Raw genomic sequence first — 26,731 nt, 5'->3', positions numbered from 1 at the left:
GCCTTCCATCACAGTGAGGAATGTGGAGGAGTCACTGTGGTGGATGTTTATGTTAAAATGTGTTTTGTGTATTCTGTTGCTTTTTATTGGTATAACTGTATGGAAAATCAAATTCCTCGTATATGTTGCAAAATAATGTATTTTGGCTAATAAAGTATTATTATGATTAGGATTATGAAACAGGCCCTTCGGCCCAACGAGTCTATGCCGACCATCGATCACCCGTTGACATTTGTTCTATGCTATCTGACTTTCAGCTCCACTCCCACACACACTGCGGGTAATTTACAGAGGTCAATAAAGCAACAAAAGCGTTTCACCGTTTCTCGGTACACGGTACAATCAATAATAAACTAAACTAAGCTATAACTCGCACGATATTGGGCTGTGGGAGGTAACTGGAGCAAACCCACGGGGAGAACGTGCAAACTCCACCAAAGAGGCAGCACCCAAAGTCAGGATCGAACCCGGGTTTCCGGCTGTACCAGCTGCACCACTGAGCTGCCCACAATAATTCATCATTTGCAGGAAGGAACTGCAGATGCCGGTTTACACTGAAGATAGACACAAAATGCTGGAGTAACTCAGCGGGCGGAACAGACAGCATCTATGGAGAGAAGGAATTCGGGTCGAGACCCTTCTTCAGACTAACAAAATTCATCCTGTGTTTGAGAGTATTTATTGGAGTTTAATGCATTCAAATTGGATCTTGAGTTCCTTGTATAACGATGATTATGTCGGTGGGGCCGCTGCGAGTCGGCTGCCCTGCCAGCAGCATGTTCGTTATTTCTACATTTTTGTTTTTTTTGGTGTGTCTAGTGTTGGTTTGGGTGTCTCTCGGTGTGTCGTGTGTGGGGAGTGATGGGGAGAGGAAAGGGGGAACCTTTTTCGGTCACCTCCTCCACGGAGAGGCGACTTTTTCCATGTCGCCTCCCTCGCAGCTAATCAGCATGGATTGGAGCGGCCTTTCCCGGAGTCGGGCCCAGAGCTTCAGCAGCGGGCGGAGCGTGGACTTTTACATCACGGAGCGGGTGAACCCTTGCCGGAGGTCGTCAGAGAGGAGTGCTCCGATCGCTGGCCTGGTGACTTTATGGACTTTATGGTCTGCGGAGCTTCTAGCCATGGGCGTGACGTGGACTTACCATCCGGAGTCTGGGATCCCTTGCCGGGGATCACCGAGAAGAGCTCCGACCGCCGGCCTATGGCCGATAACATCCTCCGGTAGGAAAGTGCCAATTCTGTCGCTCCAAGCTGCGAGTGTATTTCACCGTCCCGACGTCGGAGTTCGGATCATCCCGACGAGACGGCCTGTACATCGGGCCGTCCGTAGCGGCAACTACGGAGGGTTCATGGCCCCGACCACGGGTGAACAAAGGAGGAGGACTGGCTGAACTTTGTTGTCTTCCACCACAGTGAAGAATGCTGTGGTGGATGTTTGTGTTAAATCTTATTGTGTATTGTGTGTGTTTTTAAGTGTATCGCTGCTGGCAAATTCATTTCACTGCACCTTCGGGTGCATGTGACGAATAAAGTTGACTTTGCTTTGATGGGGATGCTGTGACTTTGTGAAAGGTTCGAGATAACATTCTTTGTTTGAGGGACAAATCCCAAAGCCTGGAAAATTATCTCAGCGTATTGTTGTGTTTAGTTCATTGTCACTGGAGAGAAGGAATGGGTGACGTTTCGGGTCTTCTTCAGACTGATGTCCAGGGAGGGGTTGGGACAGAGATAGAATGTCGTCGGAGACAGTAAGACTAGTGGGAGAACTGGGAAGAGGAAGGGGATGGAGAGAGAAAGCAAGAGCTATCTGAAGTTAGAAAAGTCTATGTTCATACGGCTGAGGTGTAAGCTGCCCCAGCGAACTACAACCAAGACATCCACAGTGTACAGATACGTGAATGAATGGATGAATGAATGATAGAATGAATGAATGAATGAATGAATGAATGAATGGATGTATGAATGGATGAATGAATGAATGTATGATAGAATGAATGAATGAATGAATGAATGATTGAATGTATGAATGATTGAATGAATGAATGATTGAATGAATGAATGAATGAATGGATGTATGAATGGATGAATGAATGAATTATTGATTGAATGAATGAATGTATGAAAGAATGAATGAATGAAAGCATGAATGAATGGATGGATGGATGAATGTTCATTGGCCAAGTATTCACATACAAGGAATTTGCCTTGGTGCTGCGCCCGCAAGTGACAACATGACATACAGTGACAGTTAGGAATGACACATAAACCATTCAACATTAATAATAAAACGTTATCGATACATGAACTACGGGCATAACTTAGTTAGTTGGTGATAGGATGGTTCAGTTGCCTGATAACAGCTGGGAGTGAACAGTGGAGAAAGCAAATGGCACGTTGGCCTTCATATCAAGAGGAGTTGAGTATAGGAGCAAAGAAGTCCTTCTGCAGTTGGACAGAGCCCTAGTGAGACCACACCTGGCGTATTGTGTGCAGTTTTGGTCCCCTAATTTAAGGAAGGACATTCTTGCTATTGAGGGAGTGCAGCGTAGGTTTACAAGGTTAATACCCGGGATGGCGGGACTGTCATATGCCGAGAGAATGGAGCAGCTGGGCTTGTACACTCTGGAGTTTAGAAGGATGAGAGGGTATCTTATTGAAACATATAAGATTGTTAAGGGTTTGGACACGCTAGAGGCAGGGACCATGTTCCCGATGTTGGGGGAGTCCAGAACCAGGGGCCACAGTTTAAGAATAAGGGGTAAGCCATTTAGAACGGAGATGAGGAAAAACTTTTTCACACAGAGTATTGTGAGTCTGTGGAATTCTCTGCCTCAGAGGGGGGTGGAGGCCGGTTCTCTGGATACTTTCAAGAGAGAGCTAGATAGGGCTCAAAGGGGATATGGGGTGAAGGCAGGAACGGGGTACTGATTGGGGATGATCAGCCATGATCACAGTGAATGGCGGTGCTGGCTCGAAGGGCTGAATGGCCTACTCCTGCGTCTATTGTCTGTTGCCCCTGATTGTCGCCGTGACTCTGCGACGGAAATAACAAGTTCAAATGGTTTGAGTAGCCCCGACCCGGCTCTGAGTTGTGCTGAGAGTCTATTGTGGGTGGAGGAAGTCTCTCATCTGGCTGTATCCAGCTGCAGAATCTGCAACGTGGCATGGCTGGGAATGGGGGGGAGGGGAGGGGTGAGGCGGATGGGGGGATGGTGGGAAGGAGAGAGAGAAAACAGAGAGAGCGAGCTGGTGGGGAGGGGGAGGGGGAGGGGGGAGGGGGAGGGGGAGGGGAAATAGTGTTGAACCTGGCTGAGGGAGTCATCCCCTCCCCAGCAAAACAAAAATCATATCTTTCCCTCTGCCACCAAACGACCCTCTGGTGAAAGTTAAATCACTACCAATAAAAAGTTTCACACTTAGTGCTAATCTGTACAAATTCCTACCGCAGCAGAATAAAAAATAAAATAAATGAACCATTTTGTTAAATTTGTGTGATTTGCCAGGCTCTTACTTATCATTCAAAAAAGTTGGAGAGAAAGTCATAAACCTTTGCCAAGTTGTATCAAATTGTATTGCTGGACGTATTTACGGTCTCTGGGTCCTAAAGCCCGTCGTGTTACAATTCCCCCTTTATTACAGGAGAGATTAAAGTGTTGAGATTATATTCACAAAGAACCCTGTTGGATGGTTTAAAGTAACCAAGCCCTGCCGCCTGTTAACAGAGCTGAGATATAGATATAGATATAGTATTGTAATGGTAAAGGAGGCCATTCGGTCCATTCAATCTGTAATGAATTTCATAGAAACATAGAAAATAGGTGCAGGAGGAGGCCATTCGGCCCTTCGAGCCAGCACCGCCATTCATTGTGATCATGTCTGATCGTCCCCTATCAATGACCCGTGCCTGCCTTCTCCCCATATCCCTTGACTCCACTAGCCCCTAGAGCTCTATCGAACTCTCTCTTAAATCCATCCAGTGACTTGGCCTCCACTGCCCTCTGTGGCAGGGAATTCCACAAATTCACAACTCTCTGGTTGGAAAAGTTTTTTCTCACCTCAGTCTTAAATGGCCTCCCCTTTATTCTAAGACAATAGACAATAGGTGCAGGAGTAGGCCATTCGGTCCTTCGAGCCAGCACCGCCATTCAATGTGATCATGGCTGATCATCCCCAATCAGTACCCCGTTCCTGCCTTCTCCCCATATCCCCTGACTCCGCTATCTTTAAGAGCCCTATCTAGCTCTCTCTTAAAAGCATCCAGAGAACCGCCCTCTGAGACAGAGAATTCCACGGACTCACAACTCTCTGAAAAGCATTGTGACATTTTGGATGGAGACCCTTTTAGAAACATAGAAAAATAGAAACATAGAAATTAGGTGCAGGAGTAGGCCATTCGGCCCTTCGAGCCTGCACCGCCATTCAATATGATCATGGCTGATCATCTAACTCAGTATCCCGTACCTGCCTTCTCTCCATACCCTCTGATCCCCTTAGCCACAAGGGCCACATCTCAACTCCCTCTTAAATATAGCCAATGAACTGGCCTCGACTACCCTCTGTGGCAGAGAGTTCCAGAGATTCACCACTCTCTGTGTGAAAAAAGTTCTTCTCGTCTCGGTTTTAAAGGATTTCCCCCTTATCCTTAAGCTGTGGCCCCTTGTCCTGGACTTCCCCAACATCGGGAACAATCTTTCCTGCATCTAGCCTGTCCAACCCCTTAAGAATTTTGTAAGTTTCTATAAGATCCCCTCTCAATCTTCTAAATTCTAGAGAGTATAAACCAAGTCTATCCAGTCTTTCTTCATAAGACAGTCCTGACATCCCAGGAATGTCCATGCTGTGTGTGACTGCATGTCAATAGCTCCGGCTGCTGGAATTAATTTTCCACTGTGCAGTTGGATGCAGCCTGTATCCCTGGAGTGGGAAATGGAGGGCTTTAGGACCCAGCAGGCGCCCCGGACCAGTTGAAACGGAGCCTGCACCCTGAGACTGGCCGCCTGCTGTAGACAGACAGTCTGGGTTGAGCTTTGAGAAGACGTGGTCCATTCTCTGTGAGACTCCCGGCCATCAGAGCAGCAGACTACAACCCGGGAGCCGAGGGGCACGGACACCAGCAGGTGAGACCCTGGTCCCAGCAGCCGCGGCTTGCTCATCCCAGCAGCAATTCCCAGCACCGGGAATCCTTGATCTCATTCCTCCTGATCCCAGTAGGCTGGGATTTCCTGATCCCAGTAGCCATTGAATTGGCCAGAAATCCCCGTGGTCCCAGCAGCTAGGAATTCTTGACCCAGCAGCCATAAAACTCCTGGATTTTTTTTACAGCAGAAACTGGGAAATTCTGGACTCCAAGCAGTCAGGAATTCCTGATCCCAGCAGCCAGAAACTCCTGGAATTCTTGACCCCAGCGGCTGGAAAATTCTTAACTCCACACAGTCAGAAACTCCCGACTCGGGCAGCTGGGAATCCCTGTTTCCAGTAGCCAGGAATTTCTGACCAGTTGCAGGGAATTCTTGACTCCAAATAGTCAGGATTCTCCTGATTCCAGCAGCCAGGAACTTCTCAACCCAGCAGCTGGGAATTCCTGATCCCAGCAGCCAGAAAATCCTTGAATTCGTGGTTCCAGATGTCGGGAATTCTTAACTCAAAGCAGTCAGGATCTCCTGATCCCTGCACCCAGGAATTCCTGATCACAACAGCCACAAATTCCTGATCCCAGCGGATAGGATTTCTTAACTCCAGACAGTCACAGTCTCCTGATTCCAGGAGCCTGAAGGGTAGGAATTCCCATTTCCAGCAACTGTGAATTCCTGGCTCCTTGAATTCTTGATCCCAGCAGCTGGAAAACTCTTAACTCCAAACAGTCAGAAACTCCTGACTCTGGCAGTTGGCAATTCCTGATCCCAGTAGCCAGGAATTCCTGATCAGCAACTGGGAATTCGTGATTCCAGCAACTGAGAATTCCTGATTGTAGCGCCAGATAATTTCCCCATTCCCTCCTCCCAAATCCCCCCCACCCTCCCCCCCTCCATTAAGTTAGCCAGACCCCTAATATCAATGGTGTTACTGATCCCAGCTATAGGGTCTCATCCCAGCAGAGAGGAGCCGTGTTCCCAGCAGACCTGAGGGAATTCTCACCACCCTCACACCCCCGCCTGTGAGCTGGGAATTTCAGGGAAGGCAGTTTCAATTCCTTGTCTGTTGAAACAAAGAACTACGGATGCAGATTTGTACCAAAGATAGACACAAATGGCTGGAGTAACTCAGCTGGTCAGGCAGCATTTCTGACGATAAAAGAGCAGATGACATTTCGGGTCAGGACCTTTCTTTGGAAGACATACCTTTATCTCCAGAGATGCTGCCTGGACCCGCTGAGTTACTCCAGCACTGTGTCTCTATCTTCAGCCTCAGTGTCGGTCGAAAGATACTTTGGCCAAACCACCACTCAAAGCTTTCCCCGCCTAGCTAGGCATGAGTCAGGGGATATGGGTAGAAGGCAGGAACAGGGTACTGATTGGGGATGATCAGCCATGTTCACATTGAATGGCGGTGCTGGCTCGAAGGGCTGAATGGCCTCTTCCTGCACCTATTGTCTATTGTCTATTGACTACACGTGCAATGAAAGAAATGCTCCCTTAGTGAAGAGAACTGGGTCAGGAACAATGTGCAGGAGGGAACTGCAGATGCTGGCTGAAACCAAAGATAGAATCGGCCATTCGGCCCTTCAAGTCTCCTTCACCATGGCTGATCTATCTTTCCCTCTTAAACCCATTCTCCTGCCTTCTCCACTTCAGAAGTGAGGGGTGATTTTGATTTGGCAGATGGATGGACAATGTCTGGAGATCCCAAGACAGACACAGGACGCTGGAGTAACTCAGCGGGACAGGCAGCATCTCTGGAGAAAAGGAATAGGTATATTATCGTGTCGAGGCCCTTCGTCAAACTCAGAGTCAGGGGAAAGAGAAACGAGAGATATAGATGGTGAAAGAGAGAGATATAGGTCACATGAAAGAAAGATATGTCAGGAAGAATCCAGTCTGCACAACTTAAACTTGACAGAAGTTTGGTCAAACTTTTACAAAGTTTTCTCAGTTAAACGTCTGGCCCTGTTGAAACCTGGACGTTTAAAATAAATCTTTTAACTTGCTTTTCTTTAGTCAATAGCTTGTCGGAGGGAACAATGTCAGTTCCAGATTACGTGGTAGGGGGCTGGGATGGGGAGAGGAAAGAGTTAAGGAATCTTCCAGATGTATGGAAGAATGTCGACTCTGGAAACTTTCATTGGCTGACAACTTGCCCCCTCCCCATTCTCTCCTGCTCCAGCACTGATTGGGAACAAAGAACTTATAGCTCTAAGATCTTTGATTGGGAATGCTTCTCTGACTTGAGTCTTTGTTCAAGGCACAAGGTAGCGACCAAAAACTCCCCAGCCCTGGCAAACTTGTCCATGCGTTAAAATTCCCTCCGACTGCACACTCCTTTTCTCTCGGGTAAGTGGTCCTATCCTTGATATATTTATTTTCTTTCAGAATGACAAAGACTAAAGTTGACATCACTTTGAAAAAGTTTCAAGGTTAGATCCTTCTATTTCCTATGATGTGTGAATCTTTTTTTAAAAGAATGTTCATTTCTCTCCCTCCACTCCTAGCAGAGACTGAAATAGACAATAGACAATAGGTGCAGGAGTAGAGGCCATTCGGCCCTTCCAGCCAGCACCGCCATTTAATGTGATCATGGCTGATCATCCCCAAACAGTACCCGGTTCCTGCCTTCTCCCCATATCCCCTGACTCCGCCATCTCGCCACTATGTCCAGCACAGACACTGTGGGCCAAAGGGCCTGTGCTGTTTTAGTTTTAACGATACAACATGGAAACATGTCCTTTGGCCCACCGAGTCCGCACCGACCAGCATCTCCACACATTGACACGATCCTACACACACACACGCACACACACACACACACACACACACACACACACACACAACACACACACACACACACACACACACACACACACACACACACACACGCGCACACACACACACACACACACACACGCACACACAAACACACACACACACACACACACACACACACACACACACACACACACACACACACACACACACACACACACACACACACACACACACACACTAGGGACAATTTACACTTCATACCAAGCCAATTAACCTACAAACCTGGATGTCGTTGGCGTGTGGCAGTTCACATAGAGAACGTACGGACTCCGTGTAGACATGCACCCGTCGTCAGGATCGAACCCAGGCCTCTGGCGCTGTAATGGGCCTGTCCCACTTAGGCGACTGCAGGAGACTATTTTTTATTGTGTAGAATGTGAATTTATCTCCCCCCCCCCACTCCTTGCAGGGACTGAAATAGACAATAGACAATAGGTGCAGGAGTAGGCCATTCGGCCCTTCCAGCCAGCACTGCCATTCAATGTGATCATGGCTGATCATCCCCAATCAGTACCCCGTTCCTGCCACGTGTTGGCGGGCGGTTGCCGGGGAGTCGCCGTCATGGTCGTGAGGAGTTCCCGCATTCTGGCCTCATTATTGTCGCCGTGACTTTTTCAACATGTTGAAAATTAGCGGCGACCAGAATGAAGCCGCCACGGAGAGCAGTGGGAATTCTCGTGTCGTAGGTGGGTCGCCAGGAGGTCGAAGGTTGTCGTAGCTTGTAGCCGGTGCTGACCGGAGAATTTCATTGGCTCATTGGGGGAAAAAAACCCCCATAAACAGTAGTTTACAGAACCAAGGATAACCGACTGGTAATGTTAATGTCCGCCGAGCTTCACAGCCGTGTATCTCTGGCTTCTTAAAAGCTGTCTCCATTCTTTCTCCCCTTCTCGTCTCCCCCCTTCTTCCCCCCACACTTTTAAAGGACTTACGTGACCCTTCCCGTACACTGTGTGTTCACCGTCTTAATTACAGCGCCAACCTTCCTGTTCATCGCGGTGTGTGTCTGTATCACCTTGGCACCGTGTGAATTTCACTCAGACAGCGCTCTCCCCCAATTGCCCTGTCCCCGTCTGCATAACGGGCTGATGAAACATAGAAAATAGGTGCAGGAGTAGGCCATTCGGCCCTTCAACCCTGCACCACCATTCAATATGATCATGGCTGATCATCCAACTCAGCATCCTGTACCTGCCTTCTCTCCATACCCCCTGATCCCTTTAGTCACAAAGGCCACATCTAACTCCCTCTAGTCAATGAACTGGCCTCGACTACCCTCTGTGGCAGAGAATTGCAGAGATTCACCACTCTCTGTGTAAAAAATGTTCTTCTCATCTCAGTCCTAAAAGATTTCCCCCTTATCCTTAAACTGTGATCCCTTGTCCTGGACTTCCCCAATATCGGGAACAATCTTCTTGCATCTAGCCTGTCCAACCCCTTAAGAATTTTGTAAGTTTCTATAAGATCCCCCCTTAATCTTCTGAATTCTAGCGAGTACAAGCCTAGTCTTTCTTCATATGAAAGTCCTGACATCCCAGGAATCACTCTGGTGAACCTTCTCTGTACTCCCTCTATGGCAAGAATGTCTTTCCTCAGATTAAGAGACCAAAACTGTACACAATACTCCAGGTGTGGTCTCACCAAGACCCTGTAGAAACATAGAAATTAGGTGCAGGAGTAGGCCATTCGGCCCTTCGAGCCTGCACCGCCATTCAATATGATCATGGCTGATCATCCAACTCAGTATCCCGTACCTGCCTTCTCTCCATACCCTCTGATCCCCATAGCCACAAGGGCCACATCTAATAGAAACATACAACTGCAGTAGAACCTCCCTACTCCTATACTCAAATCCTTTTGCTATGAATGCTAACATACCATTCGCTTTCTTCACTGCCTGTTGCACCTGCATGCCTACTTTCAATGACTGGTGTACCATGACACCCAGGTCTCGTTGCATCTCCCCTTTTCCTAATTGGCCACCATTCAGATAACAGTCTACTTTCCTGTTTTTGCCACCAAAGTGGATAACCTCACATTTATCCACATTATACTGCATCTGCCATGCAGTTTCCCAGTCACCCAGCCTATCCAGGTCACCTTGCAGCCTCCGAGCATCCTCCTCACAGCTAACACTGCCCCCCAGCTTTGTGTCATCTGCAAACTTGGAGATGTTGCATTCAATTCCCTCGTCCAAATCATTAATATATATTGTAAATAGCTGGGGTCCCAGCACTGAGCCCTGCGGTACCCCACTAGTCACTGCCTGCCATTGTGAAAAGGACCCGTTTACTCCTACTCTTTGCTTCCTGTTTGCCAGCCAGTTCTCTATCCACATCAATACTGAACCCCCAATGCCGTGTGCTTTAAGTTTGTATACTAATCTCTTATGTGGGACCTTGTCAAAAGTGAAGGAAGCGATGTGTGTGTGTGTGTGTGTGTGTGTGTGTGTGTGTGTGTGTGTGCGTGCGTGCGTGCGTGCGTGCGTGCGTGGGTGTGAGTGTGTGTGTGTGTGTGCGTGTGTGTGTGTGTGCGTGTGTGTGTGCGTGTGTGTGTGTGTGTGTGTGTGTGTGTGTGTGTGTGTGTGTGTGTGTGTGCGTGCGTGCGAGTGTGTGTGTGTGTGTGTGTGTGTGTGTGTGCGTGTGTGCGTGTGCGTGTGTGCGTGCGTGCGTGCGTGTGTGTGTGTGTGTGTGTGTGTGTGTGTGTGTGCGTGCGTGCGTGTGTGTGTGTGTGTGTGCGAGTGTGTGTGTGTGTGTGTGTGTATGTGTGTGTGTATGAGTGTGTGAGTGAGTGTGTGTGTGTGTGTGTGAGAGAGAGTGTGTAAGAGTGTGTGAAAGAGTGTGTGCGAGAGCGTGAAAGAGAGTGAGCGTGTGTGAATGAGAGTCAGTGTGAGTGTGTGTGAGTGTGAATGTGTGTGTGTGGGTGTGGGCGCGTGCGTGTGGTGTGTGTGTGCGTGTGCGTGCGCGTGCGCGTGCGCGTGCGTGCGTGCGTGCGCGCGTGCGTGTGTGTGTGTGTGCGTGCGTGCGTGTGTGTGTGTGTGTGTGTGTTCCACTCCGACAGTCAGCAGAAAAATTGCCTCAGTGGGACAGGCCCATTAGGCAGCAACTCTACCGCTGCGCCACCATGTGTTGTTTTACGGTCCAAATTCCACGTATATGCCTGTGCGTTTGGCTTGAGTTATGACAGACCAGCTGCGTAATAGTATTATTTTAGCTCGGCTGAAATGCCGAATCTGCAAACTTATTAAAAAAAAATATATATAAATATATGTTTATTGGCCAAGTATTCACATACAAGGAATTTGCCTTGGTACTCCGCCCGCAAGTGACAACACAACATACAGTGACAGTTAGGAATGACACATAAAACATTAAACATTAATAATAAAACATTACTGATTAAAGATTATTGATTAAACTTGCAATGAGAAACACATTTCCGGGCAATCGGATGCTCTCCCAGCCCTCAGCTGAGGCCCTGCCACATGGAAAGGAAATTCTGACTTGAGGAGCCAAACGTAAACGTTAATTCAAATTCCAAAAGGCCAAAGTTTGGCACAGGAAATGATACAGTGCCGATCTGCTTCTTGTTAGTTGCTCCCATCTTGTGGCAATGAAGCCACCAATCTGAGACAGAGCTTTAACTGTTTGGGAACAGCCAGCCTCTGCATTGTGCCTCAGCTTAGTGTAAAGTTAAGCCCCTGTCCTACTGTACGAGCTAATTCAAGAGTTCTCCCGAGTTTCTCCTGATTCGAACTCAGAGAATTACGGTAATAGCCGCTCGTAGGTACTCGGGGCTCTCGTGGACATTTGTCACAGTGCTGAAAAAACGTCACGAGTTACCGCATTTCCCCGAGTACCTGCCGTTAGCGTTACGAGCCGCTAAGAGACGTCCCCGAGCTCCGACGTACCCGCTACGTACATTCTACATGCTTACCACGAGTTTGATTTTTTTTTTAAACTCGTGAGAGCTCTTGAATGACCCTGTACAGTGGGACAGCCCCTTTACTGACTGAAGGGCTGAAATGTAGACTTCAATGAAACAATGATTCAATTATAGTTTATGCTGGAGAAACTCAGCGGGTGAGGAAGCCTCTATGGAGCGAAGGAATAGGTGACGTTTCGGGCCGAGACCCTTCTTCAGACTGATGTGGGGGTGGGTGGGGGGGGGGCGATGTATCTTAAAATAACACGTTTTACTCGTGGTAGATAAAAATGCTGGAGAAACTCAGCGGGTGAGGCAGCATCTATGGAGCAAAGGAACTCCATCAATGATGCTACCTCACCTATTCCTTCGCTCCATAGATGCTGCCTCACCCGCTGAGTTTCTCCAGCATTTTTGTCTACCTTCAATTGTTCCAGCATCTGCAGTTCCTTCTTGAACAATTATAGTTTATTGTCACTTGCTCCTAGGGACAGTGAAACGCTTTGTTTTTACAACAACGCAGTAAAATCCTACAGCAGACCTCGCCTTAGTTTAGTCTAGTTTACAGATACAGCGCGGAAACAGGCCCTTCAGCCCACCGGGTCCGTGCCGACCAGCGATCCCCGCACATTAACACTATCCTACACCCACTAGGGACAATTTTTACATTTACCGAAGCCAATTAACCTACAAACCTGCACGTCTTTGGAGTGTGGGAGGAAACCGAAGATCTCGGAGAAAACCCCCGCAGGTCACGGGGAGAACGTGCAAACTCCGTACAGACAGCGCCCGTGGTCAGGATCGAACCCTGGTCTCCGGCGCTGCATTCGCTGTAAGGCGGCAACTCTACCGCTGCGCCACCGTGACCGCCCTAGACAGGGCGCAAAGAGTCGCCACGTTTCTGGTGCCAACGAAGTTATATAAAGGGCGGCACGGTGAAGCAGCGATGGAGTTGCGGCCTCGCACGCCGGAGACGCGGGTTCGATCCTGACAGCGGGGTGCTGTCTGTCCGGCGTGTGTACGTTCTCCCTGCGACCACGTGGGTTTTCTCCGGGCGCTCCGGTTTCCTCCCACACTCCAAAGACGTGCAGGTTAATTGCCTTCGGTAAAATTGTATATTGTCCCCAGTGTGTGTAGGATGGAGCGAGCGAGTGTGGGGGGCATCGCAGGTAGGTGTGGACTCAATGGGCCGAAGGGCCTGTTTCCGCGCTGTATCTCACGTGGTAGCAGGCACCCCCTGCCCCCTGGGTCCCCCCTTCATTCACGGCACCCCCCCACCCCCCCCCCCCCCCCCCCGCGCCCACATTGCTCTCAATAGCCCTCCCCACTCACTGTTTTACAAGTTAGACTGTCGTGGTATAAATGACTGGCAGAACAGACTAGAGAGTTCAGTTTATCCGACTAGCATTTCATTTTTTATTATTAATATTATTATGATTATCGTGTGTACAGGGGTGCAGTGAAAAGCTTTATCTAGTCAGCAAAAATACTACGCATAATTATAATCAAGCCGTCTACAGTGCATAGATACAGGATAAAGAGAAAAACATTTAGTGCAAGGTAAATACCAATACAATAGACAATAGGTGCAGGAGTAGGCCATTCGACCCTCCGAGCCAGCACCACCATTCAATGTGATCATGGCTGATCATCCACAATCAGTACCCCATTCTTGCCTTCTCCCCATATCCCCTGACTCCGCTATCTTTAAGAGCCCCATCTAGCTCTCTCCTGAAAGTATCCAGAGAACCGGCCTCCACCGCTCTCTGAGGCAGAGAATTCCACAGACTCACAACTCTCTGTGTGGAAAAGTGTTTCCTCGTCTCTCTCTTAAATGGCTTACTCCTTATTCTGAAACTGTAGCCCCTGGTTCTGGACTCCCCCAACATCGGGAACATGTTTCCTACCTCTAGCGTGTCCAAACCCTTAATGATCTTTCTCTGAAGAAAGGTTTCGGCCCGAAACGTTGCCGATTTCCTTCGCTCCATAGATGCTGCTGCACCCGCTGAGTTTCTCCAGCGTTTCTGTGTAACCTTAATGATCTTAATGTCTAAGAGGGAAATGTCTACCTTACTATCTTATATGTTTCAATAAGATACCCTCTCATCCTTCTAAACTCCAGAGTGTACAATCCCAGCCGCTCAATGCAGTCTGATTAAAGATAGTTGGAAGGTCTCCATTGAGGTAGGTGGGATGTCAGGCCACTCTTGAGATGGTGAGAAGACTTCAAGTGCATGGTAACAGCTGGGAAGAAACCAGCCAAGAATCTAGATGCGTTTTCAAATTTCTGTACCTCCTGCCTGATGGGAGAGGGGAGAAGAGGGGTGAGACTGGTCATTGATGATGCTGCTGGCCTTGCCGAGGCAGCGTGAAGTGCGTAGGTGGAGTCAATGGAAAGGAGGTTGGTTGGTGCGTGATGGTCTGGGCTTCGCCCACAACTCCCTGTGATTTCTTGCGGCTCTTGGATGGAACTGTTCCCAAACCGTGCTGTGATGCATCTCGATAAAATGCTTTCTGCAGCGCATCTGTAGAAGTTGGTGAGAGTTGTTGGGGATATGCCAAACTTTCTACGCCTTCTAAGGGAGTAGAGGCGTTGACGTCCTTCCTTGATCATTGTATGGATGTGGCTGGTCCATGACAAACTCTTGGTGATATTAATTCCAGAGAGCTCCTACCCGCTACGTACATTCTAGGTACTTAGCACGAATTTGATTATTATTTAAACTCGGGGTAAACTCGCATTGTGGGACAAGGGCTTTACAGCGAATGCAGCGCCAGGAGACCCGGGTTCGATCCTGACTACGGGCGCTGTCTGTACGGAGTTTGCACGTTCTCCCCGTGACCTGCGTGGGCTTTCTCCGAGATCTTCGGTTTCCTCCCACACTCAAAGACGTGCAGGTCAGTGGGTTAATTGGCTTGGTAAATGTAAAAATTGGATGGTGTTCGTGTGCGGGGATCGCAGGTCGGCGCGGACCCGGTGGGCCAAAGGGCCTGTTTCCGTGCTGTATCTCTAAAACTAAACTCAACTAAAAGATGCTTTACGAGAATGATCTCAGCGGGGATTGGGGTTAACTTACAGAATGATGCACTGGGCCTGTACTCGCTGGAATGAATGAGGATCATCATTGAATCTCTCTGACTAATGAACGACTTGGAGAGAGTGGATGGAGAGAGGATGTTTTCACTGGTGGGAGAGTCTAGGACCAGAGGGCACAGCCTCAGAATTAAAGGACGTACCTTTAGAAAGGAGATGCGGAGGAATTTCTTTCGTCAGAGGGTGGTGAATCGGTGGAATTCATTGCCACAGATGGTTGTGGATATTCTTAAGGCGGAGATTGATAGATTCTTGATTAGTGCGGGTGTCGGGGGTTATGGGGAGAAGGCAGTGGAATGGGGTTGAGGGGGAGAGATAGATCAGCCGTGATTGAATGGCGGATTGGATTCGATGGGCCGAATGGCCTGATACTGCTCTTACAACTTATGAAGATGAATTTCCAGGCTATGTTTCGCGTCAGAACCCTTCAAAGTATATCAAAGTATCTCGGCCCACATGATAACATTCACACTGGGTTTCACTGTACTCAACAGGGAACTGCAGATGCTAGTTTACTAAAAAAGACACAAAGTACTGGAGTAACTCGGCAGGTTAGGCGGCACCTCTGAAGACTATGGCTAGTTGTTGTTTCAGAACGGGGCCCTTATTCAGACTGATTGTAGAAAGTTGTGTTTCAGTGTTAGCTCAGAGATGGTATTATCACCTTGGAGTGAGATATCACCACAGTTTAGTTTATTGTCACATGTATTGAGGTACAGTGGAAAGCTTTTGTTGTGGCTGGGCTTGTATTCGCTGGAGTTTAGAAGGATGAGAGGGGATCTTATTGAATCATATAAGATTATTAAGGGTTTGGACACGCTAGAGGCAGGAAACATGTTCCCGATGTTGGGGGAGTCCAGAGCCAGGGGCCACACAGTTTATGAATAAGGGGTAAGCCATTTAGAACGGAGACAAAGAAACACTTTTTCTCACAGAGAGTTGGGAGTGTGTGGAATTCTCTGCCTCTGTTGGCTGGTGTGGGCCAGTTGGGACGAAGGGACTGTTTCCACACTGTGTCACTCTGATCTATGGTGAGACCGCACCTGGAGTGTAGTTTTGATCATTTGAGGAAGGAGTGATAGAGTGATACAGTGTGGAAACAGGCCCTTCGGCCCAACTTGCCCACACCAGCAAACATGCCCCATCTACACCAGTCCCACCTGCCTGCATTCGGTCCATATCCCTCCAACCCTGTCCCATCCATGTCCCTGCCTTCACACTTCTCTAGCTACCCGGGGTAGGATTTAGTCAATGATCAAGCCCCGTCCCTTGAGCCGCTGTTCGGTTTGTTTTCCAGGCTTACTCCATCCTTGCACGTTGGAACCATGTGGCTGACGAAGTCCTTGGCTCTCAGCCTGGCGATCGCCATGGCTTCGGCCGCGGCGGAGGAGCGTAGCGCGCACGTGGCCGTGCTGGCGGATGGTAGCCTGGCGCTGGGATTGAAGCTGTACCACGCCATGGCCAAGGACAAAGGCACCGGCAACATCCTGCTGTCCCCCGTGATGCTGGCCTCCTCGCTGGGGACCGTGGCGCTCGGAGCCCAGGGCACCACCGCCTCGGAGGCAAAGTCTCTGCTCGGCATGGGCAAGGTGGAAGACGGCGAGTTCCACCGCTCGGTGTCCCAGCTCCTGGCGGGGGTGGGAGACCCCGCGGCCCGCAACGGCACCTGGAAGACCGGCAGCCATATCTACGGCCCCACCTCCGTGAAATTCACCAAGGACTTTGTGCAGAACAGCAAGAAGCACTACGGCCTGGAGCACTCCAAGATCAACTTCAGGGACAAGAAGGGGGCGCTGAAGTCCATCAATGAGTGGGCAGCCAAGACCACCGAGAGCAAGCTCCCCGAGATCACCAAGGACCTGGAGAAAACCGACGGAACCGTAATCATCAACGCCATCTATTTCAAACGTAAGTCCCTGCCGTTTGCTTCAGTTTTAGAGACACACCAAGCTATTTACAATATACATCAATGATTTGGATGAAGGGATTCAAAGTAACACTAGCAAATTTGCAGATGACACAAAGCTGGGTGGCAGTGTGAACTGTGAGGAGGATGCTATGAGAATGCAGGGCGACTTGGACAGGTTTGGGTAGTGGGCAGATGCATGGCAGATGAAGTTTAATGTGGATAAATGTGAGGTTATCCACTTTGGTAGCAAAAACAGGAAGGCAGATTACTATCTAAATGGCGTCGTTGGGAAAAGGGGAAGTACAATGGGATCTGGGGGTCCTTATACATCAGTCCATGAAAGTAAGCTTGCAGGTACAGCAGGCAGTGAAGAAAGTGAATGGCATGTTGGCCTTTATAACAAGAGGAATCGAATAATGGAGCAAAGAGGTCCTTCTGCAGTTGTACAGAGTCCTAGTGAGATCACACCTGGAGTATTGTGTGCAGTTTTGGTCCCCTAATTTGAGGAAGGACATTCTTGCTATTGAGGGAGTGCAGAGCAGTTTTCAAAGGTTAATTCCCGGGATGGCGGGACTGTCATATGCTGAGAGAATGGAGCAGCTGGGCTTGTACATAGAAACATAGAAAATAGGTGCAAGAGTAGGCCATTCGGCCCTTCGAGCCTGCACCGCCATTCAATATGATCATGGCTGATCATCCAACTCAGTATCCGTACCTGCCTTCTCTCCATACCCCCTGATCCCTTTAGCCACAAGGGCCACATCTAACTCCCCTCTTAAATATAGCCAATGAACTGGCCTCAACTACCTTCTGTGGCAGAGAGTTCCAGAGATTCACCAATCTCTGTGTGAAATTTTTTTTTCTCATCTCGGCCCCTTTATCCTTAAACTGTGACCCCTTGTCCTGGACTTCCCCAACATTGGGAACAATCTTCCTGCCTCTAGCCTGTCCAACCCCTTAAGAATTTTGAAAGTTTCTATAAGATCCCCCCTCAATCTCCTAAATTCTAGCGAGTACAAGCCGAGTACAAGTACAAGTACACTCTGGAGTTTAGAAGGATGAGAGGGAATCTCATTGAAACATATAAGATGGTTAAGGGCTTGCACACGCTAGAGGCAGGAAACATGTTCCCAATGTTGGGGGAGATCAGAACCAGGGGTCACAGTTTAAGAATAAGGAGTAAGCATTTTAGAACGCAGACGAGGAAACACTTTTTCTCACAGAGAGTTGTGAGTCTGTGGAATTCTCTGCCTCAGAGGGCGGTGGAGGCCGGTTCTTTGGATGTTTTCAAGAGAGAGCTAGATAGGGCTCTTAAAAATAGCGGAGTCAGGGGATATGGGGAGAAGGCAGGAACGGGGTACTGATTGTGGATGATCAGCCATGATCACCTTAAATGGCGGTGCTGGCTGGAAGGGCCGAATGGCCTATTCCTGCACCTATTGTCTGTTGAAGCGTTCTGTCTGAACTACCTCGTCCACCACTGATTCACATAGAAGTCCTGCGTGTGGGGAAGGATTGATGGGATTGTCTCCTTGGGTTTCAGCTCACTGGAACGAGAGGTTCCACCACAAGATGGTGGACCAGCGAAGCTTCACCGTCACCCGCTCTGAATCCATCGCCATCAAAATGATGCACCGCACAGGTAGGCTTTCACGCTTCTCACTTCTGTGGAAGTCTATTCATCTACCAGAGAGTTCGAACTCATGGAAACAGGCCCTTCGGCCCAACTCTTCCATGCCGACCAAATTGCCATCCTTGACTGATCCCATTTGCCTGCATTGGGCCCTGAGCCCTTCTTTTCCACATATCTCCCCGAATAGTCAAGTCAAGTCAAGTCAAGTCAAGTTTATTTGTCACATACACATACGAGATGTGCAATGAAATGAAAGTGGCAATGCTCGTGGACTTTTGTGCAAAAGACAAACAACAAAACAACCAAACAAATTATAAACACAATCATAACACACATATTCTTTTGCATAATAAATAATGGAAGGAAAAACGTTCAGTAGAGTTAGTCCCTGGTGAGATAGGCGTTTACAGTCCGAATTGCCTCTGGGAAGAAACTCCTTCTCAACCTCTCCGTTCTCACCGCATGGCAACGGAGGCGTTTGCCTGACCGTAGCAGCTGGAACAGTCCGTTGCAGGGGTGGAAGGGGTCTCCCATGATTTTATTTGCTCTGGAGTTGCACCTCCTGATGTATAGTTCCTGCAGGGGGGCGAGTGAAGTTCCCATAGTGCGTTCGGCCGAACGCACTACTCTCTGCAGAGCCTTCTTGTCCTTGGCAGAGCAATTCCCAAACCAGATGGTAATGTTCCCGGACAAGATGCTTTCCACCGCCGCTGCGTAGCATTTGAACCACAACAACGAATAAGCTCCGAAGAAGGGTCTCGACCCGAAACATCACCTATTCCTTCTCTCCAGAGATGCTGCCTCACCCGCTGAGTTACTCAGCATTCTGTGGCAAAATCACTCTGCTGTGTGGAGGAATATTTTACATACTTTCCGACTTCTTGTAAGAAACCAGCTGGTCTTCCCTCAGACTGAAGTAGATGAATCAGATTCTGGGAAAAAGGCAAGGCCAACAGTCTTAATCCACTAACTAGTTTCAGTTCATAAGTAACAGGAGCAGAAATAGGCCATTCGGCCCATCAAGTCTACTGCGCCATTCAATCATGGCTGATCTATCTCTTCCTCCTAACCCCATTCTCCTGCCTTCTCCCTGTGATCTGGTCCCATTTGCTTGCATTTGGCCCCGAGCCCTTCTTTTCCACATATCTGCCCGAATAGTGTTTGAAACATGACAATGAATAAGCTCTGAAGAAGGGTCTCGACTCATAACGTTACCTATTCCTTCGCTCCATTGATGCTGCCTCGCCCGCTGAGTTTCTCCAGCATTTTTGTCTACCTTCGATTTTTCCAGCATCTGCAGTTCCTTCTTAAACAAATAAGCTCTGAGCTCTGAATTGCAAAGGACTATATTATTATTGCAGTATATTTGTTATTTATTGAACTTTTTCTTTTTTTTTCCCCCCTTATATACAATGTTTACATATTGTGTTGTGCTGCAGCAAGTAAGAATTTCATTGTCCCATCTGGGACATAGGACAATAAAACACTCTTGACTCTTGAAATTTGGACAGGTACATGGACATGATATGGACCAAATGTGTGTGGGCGAGAAGGACTAGTGTAGATGGGGCATCTTGGTTGGCATGAGCCAGTGGGGTTGAAGGGCCATGCGCTATGACTGTACGATTGTATGAAAGTCGTAATTGTAACCACCTCTATAGCTTCCATCCTTCCTATAGTCAAGTCAAGTCAAGTTTATTTGTCACATACACATACAAGATGTACAGTGACATGGACGTGGCAATGCCTGCGGGATTGTGTAAAACAACAGAACAGGACAGAACCAGTATTTACATTTTTCAAAAACAGACACCACAGTAAATGAGTAAATGAGTTCCTGGTGAGATCAGAGTTTACAGTCCCGACGGCCTGTGGGAAGAAACTCCGTCTCATCCTCTCTGTTCTCACAGCATGACAGTGGAGGCGCTTGCCTGACCGTAGCAGCTGGAACAGTCCGTTGCTGGGGTGGAAGGGGTCCCCCATAATGTTGCTGGCTCTGGGTCTGCACCTACTGGTGTATAGGTCCTGCAGGGGGATGAGTGCAAGGTGCGTTCCCATGGTGCGTTCGGCCAAACACACTACTCTCTGCAGAGCCTTCCTGTCCTGTCCTGTTCCCAAACCAGATCGAGATGTTGCCGGACAAGATGCTTTCTACATCCCCAGAGTAGAAGCACCGAAGGATCCTCAAGAGAGAGTCTGAATTCCCTCAGCTGCCGGAGATGGTAAAGGCGTTGCCTTTAATAGGTTAGCCTCCCCTATCTATCCCCCTTGTTGATGTTATACAGCCCTCAGCCTCCAGCGCTCCAGTGAATAACTCCTTGCTGGCATTGAAAGCTTCCACTGAGACTTGTCTTTTTGTCCCCGCACTGTAGGCTTGTACAACTTCTACAAGGACGAAACTAACCAGGTGTATGTGGTGGAGATGCCGTTGTCCCGAGAACTCTCCAGTGTCATCTTCATCATGCCCTTCCAACTGCAAGACCTGGGCAAGATCGAGAAGGTGCTGAACAAGGAGCAGATCGAGGGATGGGTCAACAAACTGCAGAGGCGAGCACTGGCCATCTCCTTGCCAAAGGGCATATTCGGGGTCAGCCATCAGCTCCAGGTAAATCTGACGTTGCAGTCAATTAACCAGGGCGGCGGTGCTGGCCAGTGGCGGTGCTGGCTCGAAGGGCCGAATGGCCTCCTCTTGCACCTATTTTCTATGGCACAGCGGTAGTCTTGCAGCCCGACAGCGCACCAAACCCCGGTTCATTACTAACCTCTGGCGCTGTCTGCGTGTGTGGAGTTTGCACGTTCTCCCTTTGACCACGTGGGTTTATGCCAGGAGCTCCGGTTTCCACCCACATCCCAAAGACATGCAGGTTTGTGGGTTAACTAGCGCTCTGTAAAGTGTGTAGGAACGGATACGAAAATGGGATGGCATAGAACCTGTGTGAACGGGTAATCCATGGTAGTCGTGCTTAGTGGGCCAAAGGGCCTGTTTCCGTGCTGTGTCTCTGAACTAAACTGAATCTGAACAATACAGCATTGGATCAGGCCCTTTAACCCACTGCTCCAAGCATTATACAAGATCCCATAGATGCTGCCTCACCCGTGAGTTTCTCCAGCATGTCTACCTTCGATTTTTCCAGCATCTGCCATTCTTTCTTAAACATTATACAAGATACTCTCCTTGCATGCATAAAACATAGATTGTAGACAATAGACACAGGAGTAGGCCATTCGGCCCTTCGATCTATTCAATGTGATCATGGCTGATCATCCCCAATCAGTACCCCGTACCTGCCTTCTCCCCATATCCCCTGACTCCGCTATCTTTAAGAGCCCCATCTAGCTCTCCCTTGAAAGCATCCAGCGAACCGGCCTCCACCGCCCTCTGAGGCAGAGAATTCCACAGACTCCATTGCAGGACAATACAGCACAAGAACAGGCCCTTCGGCCCATAATGTCTGTGCTGAATATAATGTCGAATATAATAACTAATCTCTTCTGTCAGTGCAAGATCCATATGTTTAGAGATACATCATAGAAAAAGGCACTGAGGCCCACCGAGTCCGTGCCGACCAGCGATCCCTGAACATTAAGGGACAAATCAAAATAGGACGTACATGGTAAATGGTAGGGAATTGAAGAATACAGTTGAACAGAGGGATCTGGGAATAACCGTGCAGTTCCTTGAAGTGGAATCTCATATAGATAGGGTGGTAAAGAAAGCTTTTGGTATGCTAGCCTTTATAAATCAGAGCATTGAGTATAGAAGTTGGGATGTAATGTTAAAATTGTACAAGGCATTGGTGAGACCAAATCTGGAGTATGGTGTACAATTTTGGTCGCCCAATAATAGGAAGGATGTCAACAAAATAGAGAGAGTACAGAGGGGATTTACTAGAATGTTGCCTGGGTTTAAACAACTAAGTTACAGAGATAGGTTAAATAAGTTAGGTCTTTATTCTCTGGAGCGCAGAAGGTTAAGGGGGGACTTGATAGAGGTCTTTAAAATGATGAGAGGGATAGACAGAGTTGATGTGGACAGCTTTTCCCTTTGAGAATAGGGAAGATTCAAACAAGAGGACATGACTTCAGAATTAAGGGACAGAAGTTTAGGGGTAACATGAGGGGGAACTTCTTTACTCAGAGAGTGGTAGCTGTATGGAATGAGCTTCCAGTGGAAGTGGTGGAGGCAGGTTCGTTGGTATCATTTAAAAATAAATTGGATAGGCATATGGATGAGAAGGGAATGGAAGGTTATGGTATGAGTGCAGGCAGGTGGGACTAAGGGAAAAAAAGTTGTGTCGGCACGGACTTGTAGGGCCGAGATGGCCTGTTTCCGTGCTGTAATTGTTATATGGTTATATGTTATATGGTTATTAACACTATCCTACACACACTGGGGACAATTTACACTTATACCAAGCCAATGAACTACACATCTGTATGTCTCTCCACTCCCTGCTCCATATCCAAGTGCCTATCTAAAAGCCTTCTGACATGTCTTTGAGTTTTCCAGCCCAGGGAAAAGGTTCTGAATGTCCACCCTATCTACATTTACTAGTCTGGATAGGCAACATTTCGGGTCGGGAGAAGAAGGAACAACTAGGGTGTGAAATATATTTGATTAGGCAATAAGTACTGCAGGTACTGGCTCACAAAAAATGACACAAAGTGCTCGAGTAACCCCGTTGGTCAGGCAGCATCTCTGGCGAACATGGAGAGGTGACATTTTGGGTTGGAATACCTGAAGAAGTGGCTTGACCCGAGACATTACCTACATTCATAGCAAAAGGATTTGAGTATAGGAGCAGGGAGGTTCTACTGCAGTTGTACAGGGTCTTGGTGAGACCACACCTGGAGTATTGCGTACAGTTTTGGTCTCCAAATCTGAGGAAGGACATTATTGCCATAGAGGGAGTGCAGAGAAGGTTCACCAGACTGATTCCTGGGATGTCAGGACTGTCTATGAAGAAAAAGACTGGATAGACTTGGTTTATACTCTCTAGAATTTAGGAGATTGAGAGGGGATCTTATAGAAACTTACAAAATTCTTAAGGGGTTGGACAGGCTAGATGCAGGAAGATTGCTCCCGATGTTGGGGAAGTCCAGGACAAGGGGGTCACAGCTTAAGGATAAGGGGGAAATCCTTTAAAAACCGAGATGAGAAGAACTTTTTTCACACAGAGAGTGGTGAATCTCTGGAACTCTCTGCCAGAGGGAAGTTGAGGCCAGTTCATTGGCTATATTTAAGAGGGAGTTAGATGTGGCCCTTGTGGCTAAGGGGATCAGAGGGTATGGAGTGAAGGCAGGTACGGGATACTGAGTTGGATGATCAGCCATGATCGTATTGAATGGCGGTGCAGGCTCGAAGGGCCGAATGGCCTACTCCTGCACCTAATTTCTATGTTTCTATGTTTCTATCCATTTTATCCAGAGATGCTGCCTCCGGATGTTCCCGATGTTGGGGGATTCCAGAACCAGGGGCAACAGTTTAAGAATAAGGAGTAAGCCATTTAGAACGGAGACGGGGAAACACTTTTTCTCACAGAGAGTTGTGGGTCTGTGGAATTCTCTGCCTCAGAGGGCGGTGGAGGCCGGGTTCTCTGGATGTTTTCAAGGGAGAGCTAGATAGGGCTCTTAAAGATAGCGGAGTCAGGGGATAAGGGGAGAAGGCAGGAACGGGGTACTGATTGGGGATAATCAGCCATGATCACATTGAATGGCGGTGCTGGCTCGAAGGACCAAATGGCCTACTCCTGCACCTATTGTCTATTGTCTGACCCACTGAGTTACTCCAGCACTTTGTTTCTTTTTTTGTAAAGCAGCATCTACAGTTCCTTGTGTCTATGCTGACCATCTTCTGTCCAGATGTCTTTGATCTGAATCGTTGACCCTGTTTCTCTCTCCACAGATGCTGCCCGACCAGCGGAGTGTTTGCTGTTATAGTTTTGCTTCTCTTGCCCCTGGGTGCGTTATGACACGTTTACATTTTGTTTTGCCCCCCCCCCCCCCCCCCCCCCCTCTCCCCCCCTCACTGCAGAAACATCTGGGCGGCGTTGGTTTGGCCGCGGCTGTCGACAAGAGCAAGGCCGACTTGTCCAAAATATCAGGGAAGAAGGACCTCTACCTGGCCAGTGTCATCCACGGCACTGCCTGGGAGTGGGACACAGAGGGGGACCCCTTCGACCCTTTCATCTACAATGGGGAGGTGCTGAAGGACCCGGAGATTTTCTACGTCGACCATCCCTTCATCTTCCTGGTGAAGGACAAGAAGTCCGGTGCGATCCTCTTCATCGGCAGGCTGGTACGGCCAGATGGGCGCAAGATGCACGACGAGCTGTAGTCTCGCCCGATTTGGTCAAAAACCCAACACCCTTCTTTTCTTTTTTTTTAAAAAAGAGAAAAAAAAAATGTCATTTCTTCTAAATGAGCGGTTTGAAATGTTGCCTTGGGAGTGATACACCTGTGTAAGATCACCACATGTTATTTGACAATTAGACAATAGGTGCAGGAGGAGGCCATTCGGCCCTTCCAGCCAGCACCGCCATTCAATGTGATCATGGCTGATCAGCCCCAATCAGTACCCCGTTCCTGCCTTCTCCCCATATCCCCTGACTCCGCTATCTTTAATAGCCCTATCTAGCTCTCTCTTGAAAGCATCCAGAGAATTGGCCTCCACCGCCCTCTGAGGCAGAGAATTCCACAGACTCACAACTCTCTGTGCGAAAAAGCTTTTCCTCGCCTCCGTTCTAAATGGCTTACCCCTTATTCTTAAACTGGTTCTGGACTCCCCCAACATCTATTGATGTTGTGACCTAAGAACGATGGCCAGATGTGGGCAACTGGGACTAGCTTAGATGGGGGGCGCTGTGCCAGAAGGGCCTGTTCTTGTGTGACGAGACTCTGACCTGCTAATCCTGGTTTTGCCCTGTCAGAGGTATTTCCTTTGTCCCATCCATCCACCATTTTGGACAATGAGGACTTGTAGATTCCAACCCCCGAGTCCATTAAAATTCCTATTTTCCTGCCTCCACATCAGTCTCCTCAAAATATTGGGTGGAATTTCAACCAGGCGGTTCCGTTGTGCCATGCTGGTCAAATCCGCTGAATCTATGGAGTGATTAGCAAGGGCTGCTCTCTCCATGACAATGGACAATAGGTGCAGGAGTAGGCCATTCGGCCCTTCGAGCCAGCACCGCCATTCAATGTGATCATGGCAGATCATTCCCGTTCCTGCCTGGGGGTGGGATCTGGTTATATGATGGAGTTCACCTTTGCCAGACGGGCCAGTGGTGGGACTGCATGGTTTACGATCCTTCTCGTTCTTAGCTGGGGGGGGGTTGATTGGGTTCAAGAAACCTTAAGATGCTGTGGTCAAAATGTAAACTAAACCGGAGAATGCTGGAAGTGACTCAGCAGGTCAAGGCAGCATCTGCGGAAGGAGAAAAACGGTTGACGTGTCGGGTTGCGGGAAGAAGGGTCCCGGACTGTAAACCGTTAACCGTGACTCCTCCTTCAGATACGTACTGGACTGGTGTAAAGTCTGGCGATCGCTCCATCACCAAGGCCCATAACTGCTGGATAAATGAAAGATTTGGCTCCAAATTATCCTTTTTTAGGCAGGAAAATAAAAGCATTCTGTTGGATATTAGCTCATTTGAGCGTAATACATTTTTAAATGATTTTTTAATTTTTTTTATGATACTGCCTGTAAGGGAAATTCATTTCGTTGTCTCAAATTGAGACAATGACAATAAATTTGAATACAATACAATCCCATCCATTTTTTTTGGACAACCAAAAGTAGGGGAGTGCTTGTACTGGGGAGCAGCTGATATCAGCGTGGAGTGTTAGGTGGGACATTGTGACAGTGCCTTTGTTGGGGGTTGCAATTCAATGACAGTGGATGTTCTCGCATTGTGCTCCTTGGCCCACACCGCGACATCGTCTGAAAACCGCATTTGGTTTTGGTCTACAATTAAAAAAAAAAAAGTGAAAAGACATGGATGCATTTGGTCTTATTTATGCAGCGGCGAGTCTTGCAACAGTACTGCACAGGGTTGGCCCATGACGTGGGTGCCGAACATGATGTCAAGTTATCAGTTTGAAGAAGGATCCCGAAGCAAAAGGATTGCATGCAGCACAACCGCGTTAGTTGTAAGGTACACAAAAATGCTGGAGAAACTCAGCGGGTGCAG

At 48.4% G+C, this 26,731-nt stretch overlaps 1 protein-coding gene across 3 annotated transcripts; it reads left to right on the top strand.

Annotated features, from left to right (window-relative positions):
• Nucleotides 1–4,964: 4,964 nt before the first annotated feature.
• On the top strand, nucleotides 4,965–26,534 carry LOC129698402 (serpin H1-like). Of its 3 annotated transcripts, XM_055637549.1 has the most exons (6): nucleotides 5,011–5,117; nucleotides 7,527–7,570; nucleotides 16,295–16,905; nucleotides 18,450–18,548; nucleotides 20,912–21,144; nucleotides 24,574–26,534. In XM_055637549.1, exons 3-6 carry the CDS (start codon nucleotides 16,323–16,325, stop codon nucleotides 24,874–24,876), a joined length of 1,218 nt encoding a protein of 405 aa, XP_055493524.1. In that variant the 5' UTR covers nucleotides 5,011–5,117; nucleotides 7,527–7,570; nucleotides 16,295–16,322; the 3' UTR covers nucleotides 24,877–26,534. The 3 variants fall into 3 exon arrangements, with proteins under 3 accessions (XP_055493522.1, XP_055493524.1, XP_055493523.1); XM_055637547.1 differs by lacking the exon at nucleotides 7,527–7,570 and having other exon boundaries at nucleotides 4,965–5,117; XM_055637548.1 differs by lacking the exons at nucleotides 5,011–5,117; nucleotides 7,527–7,570 and adding an exon at nucleotides 7,327–7,487.
• The last annotated feature ends 197 nt before the right edge of the window (nucleotides 26,535–26,731 follow it).

The sequence above is a fragment of the Leucoraja erinacea genome, chromosome 6 (genome assembly GCF_028641065.1).
Source record: "Leucoraja erinacea ecotype New England chromosome 6, Leri_hhj_1, whole genome shotgun sequence".
Taxonomy (NCBI): domain Eukaryota; kingdom Metazoa; phylum Chordata; class Chondrichthyes; order Rajiformes; family Rajidae; genus Leucoraja; species Leucoraja erinaceus.
This window is presented reverse-complemented; position numbering and strand designations above follow the sequence as displayed.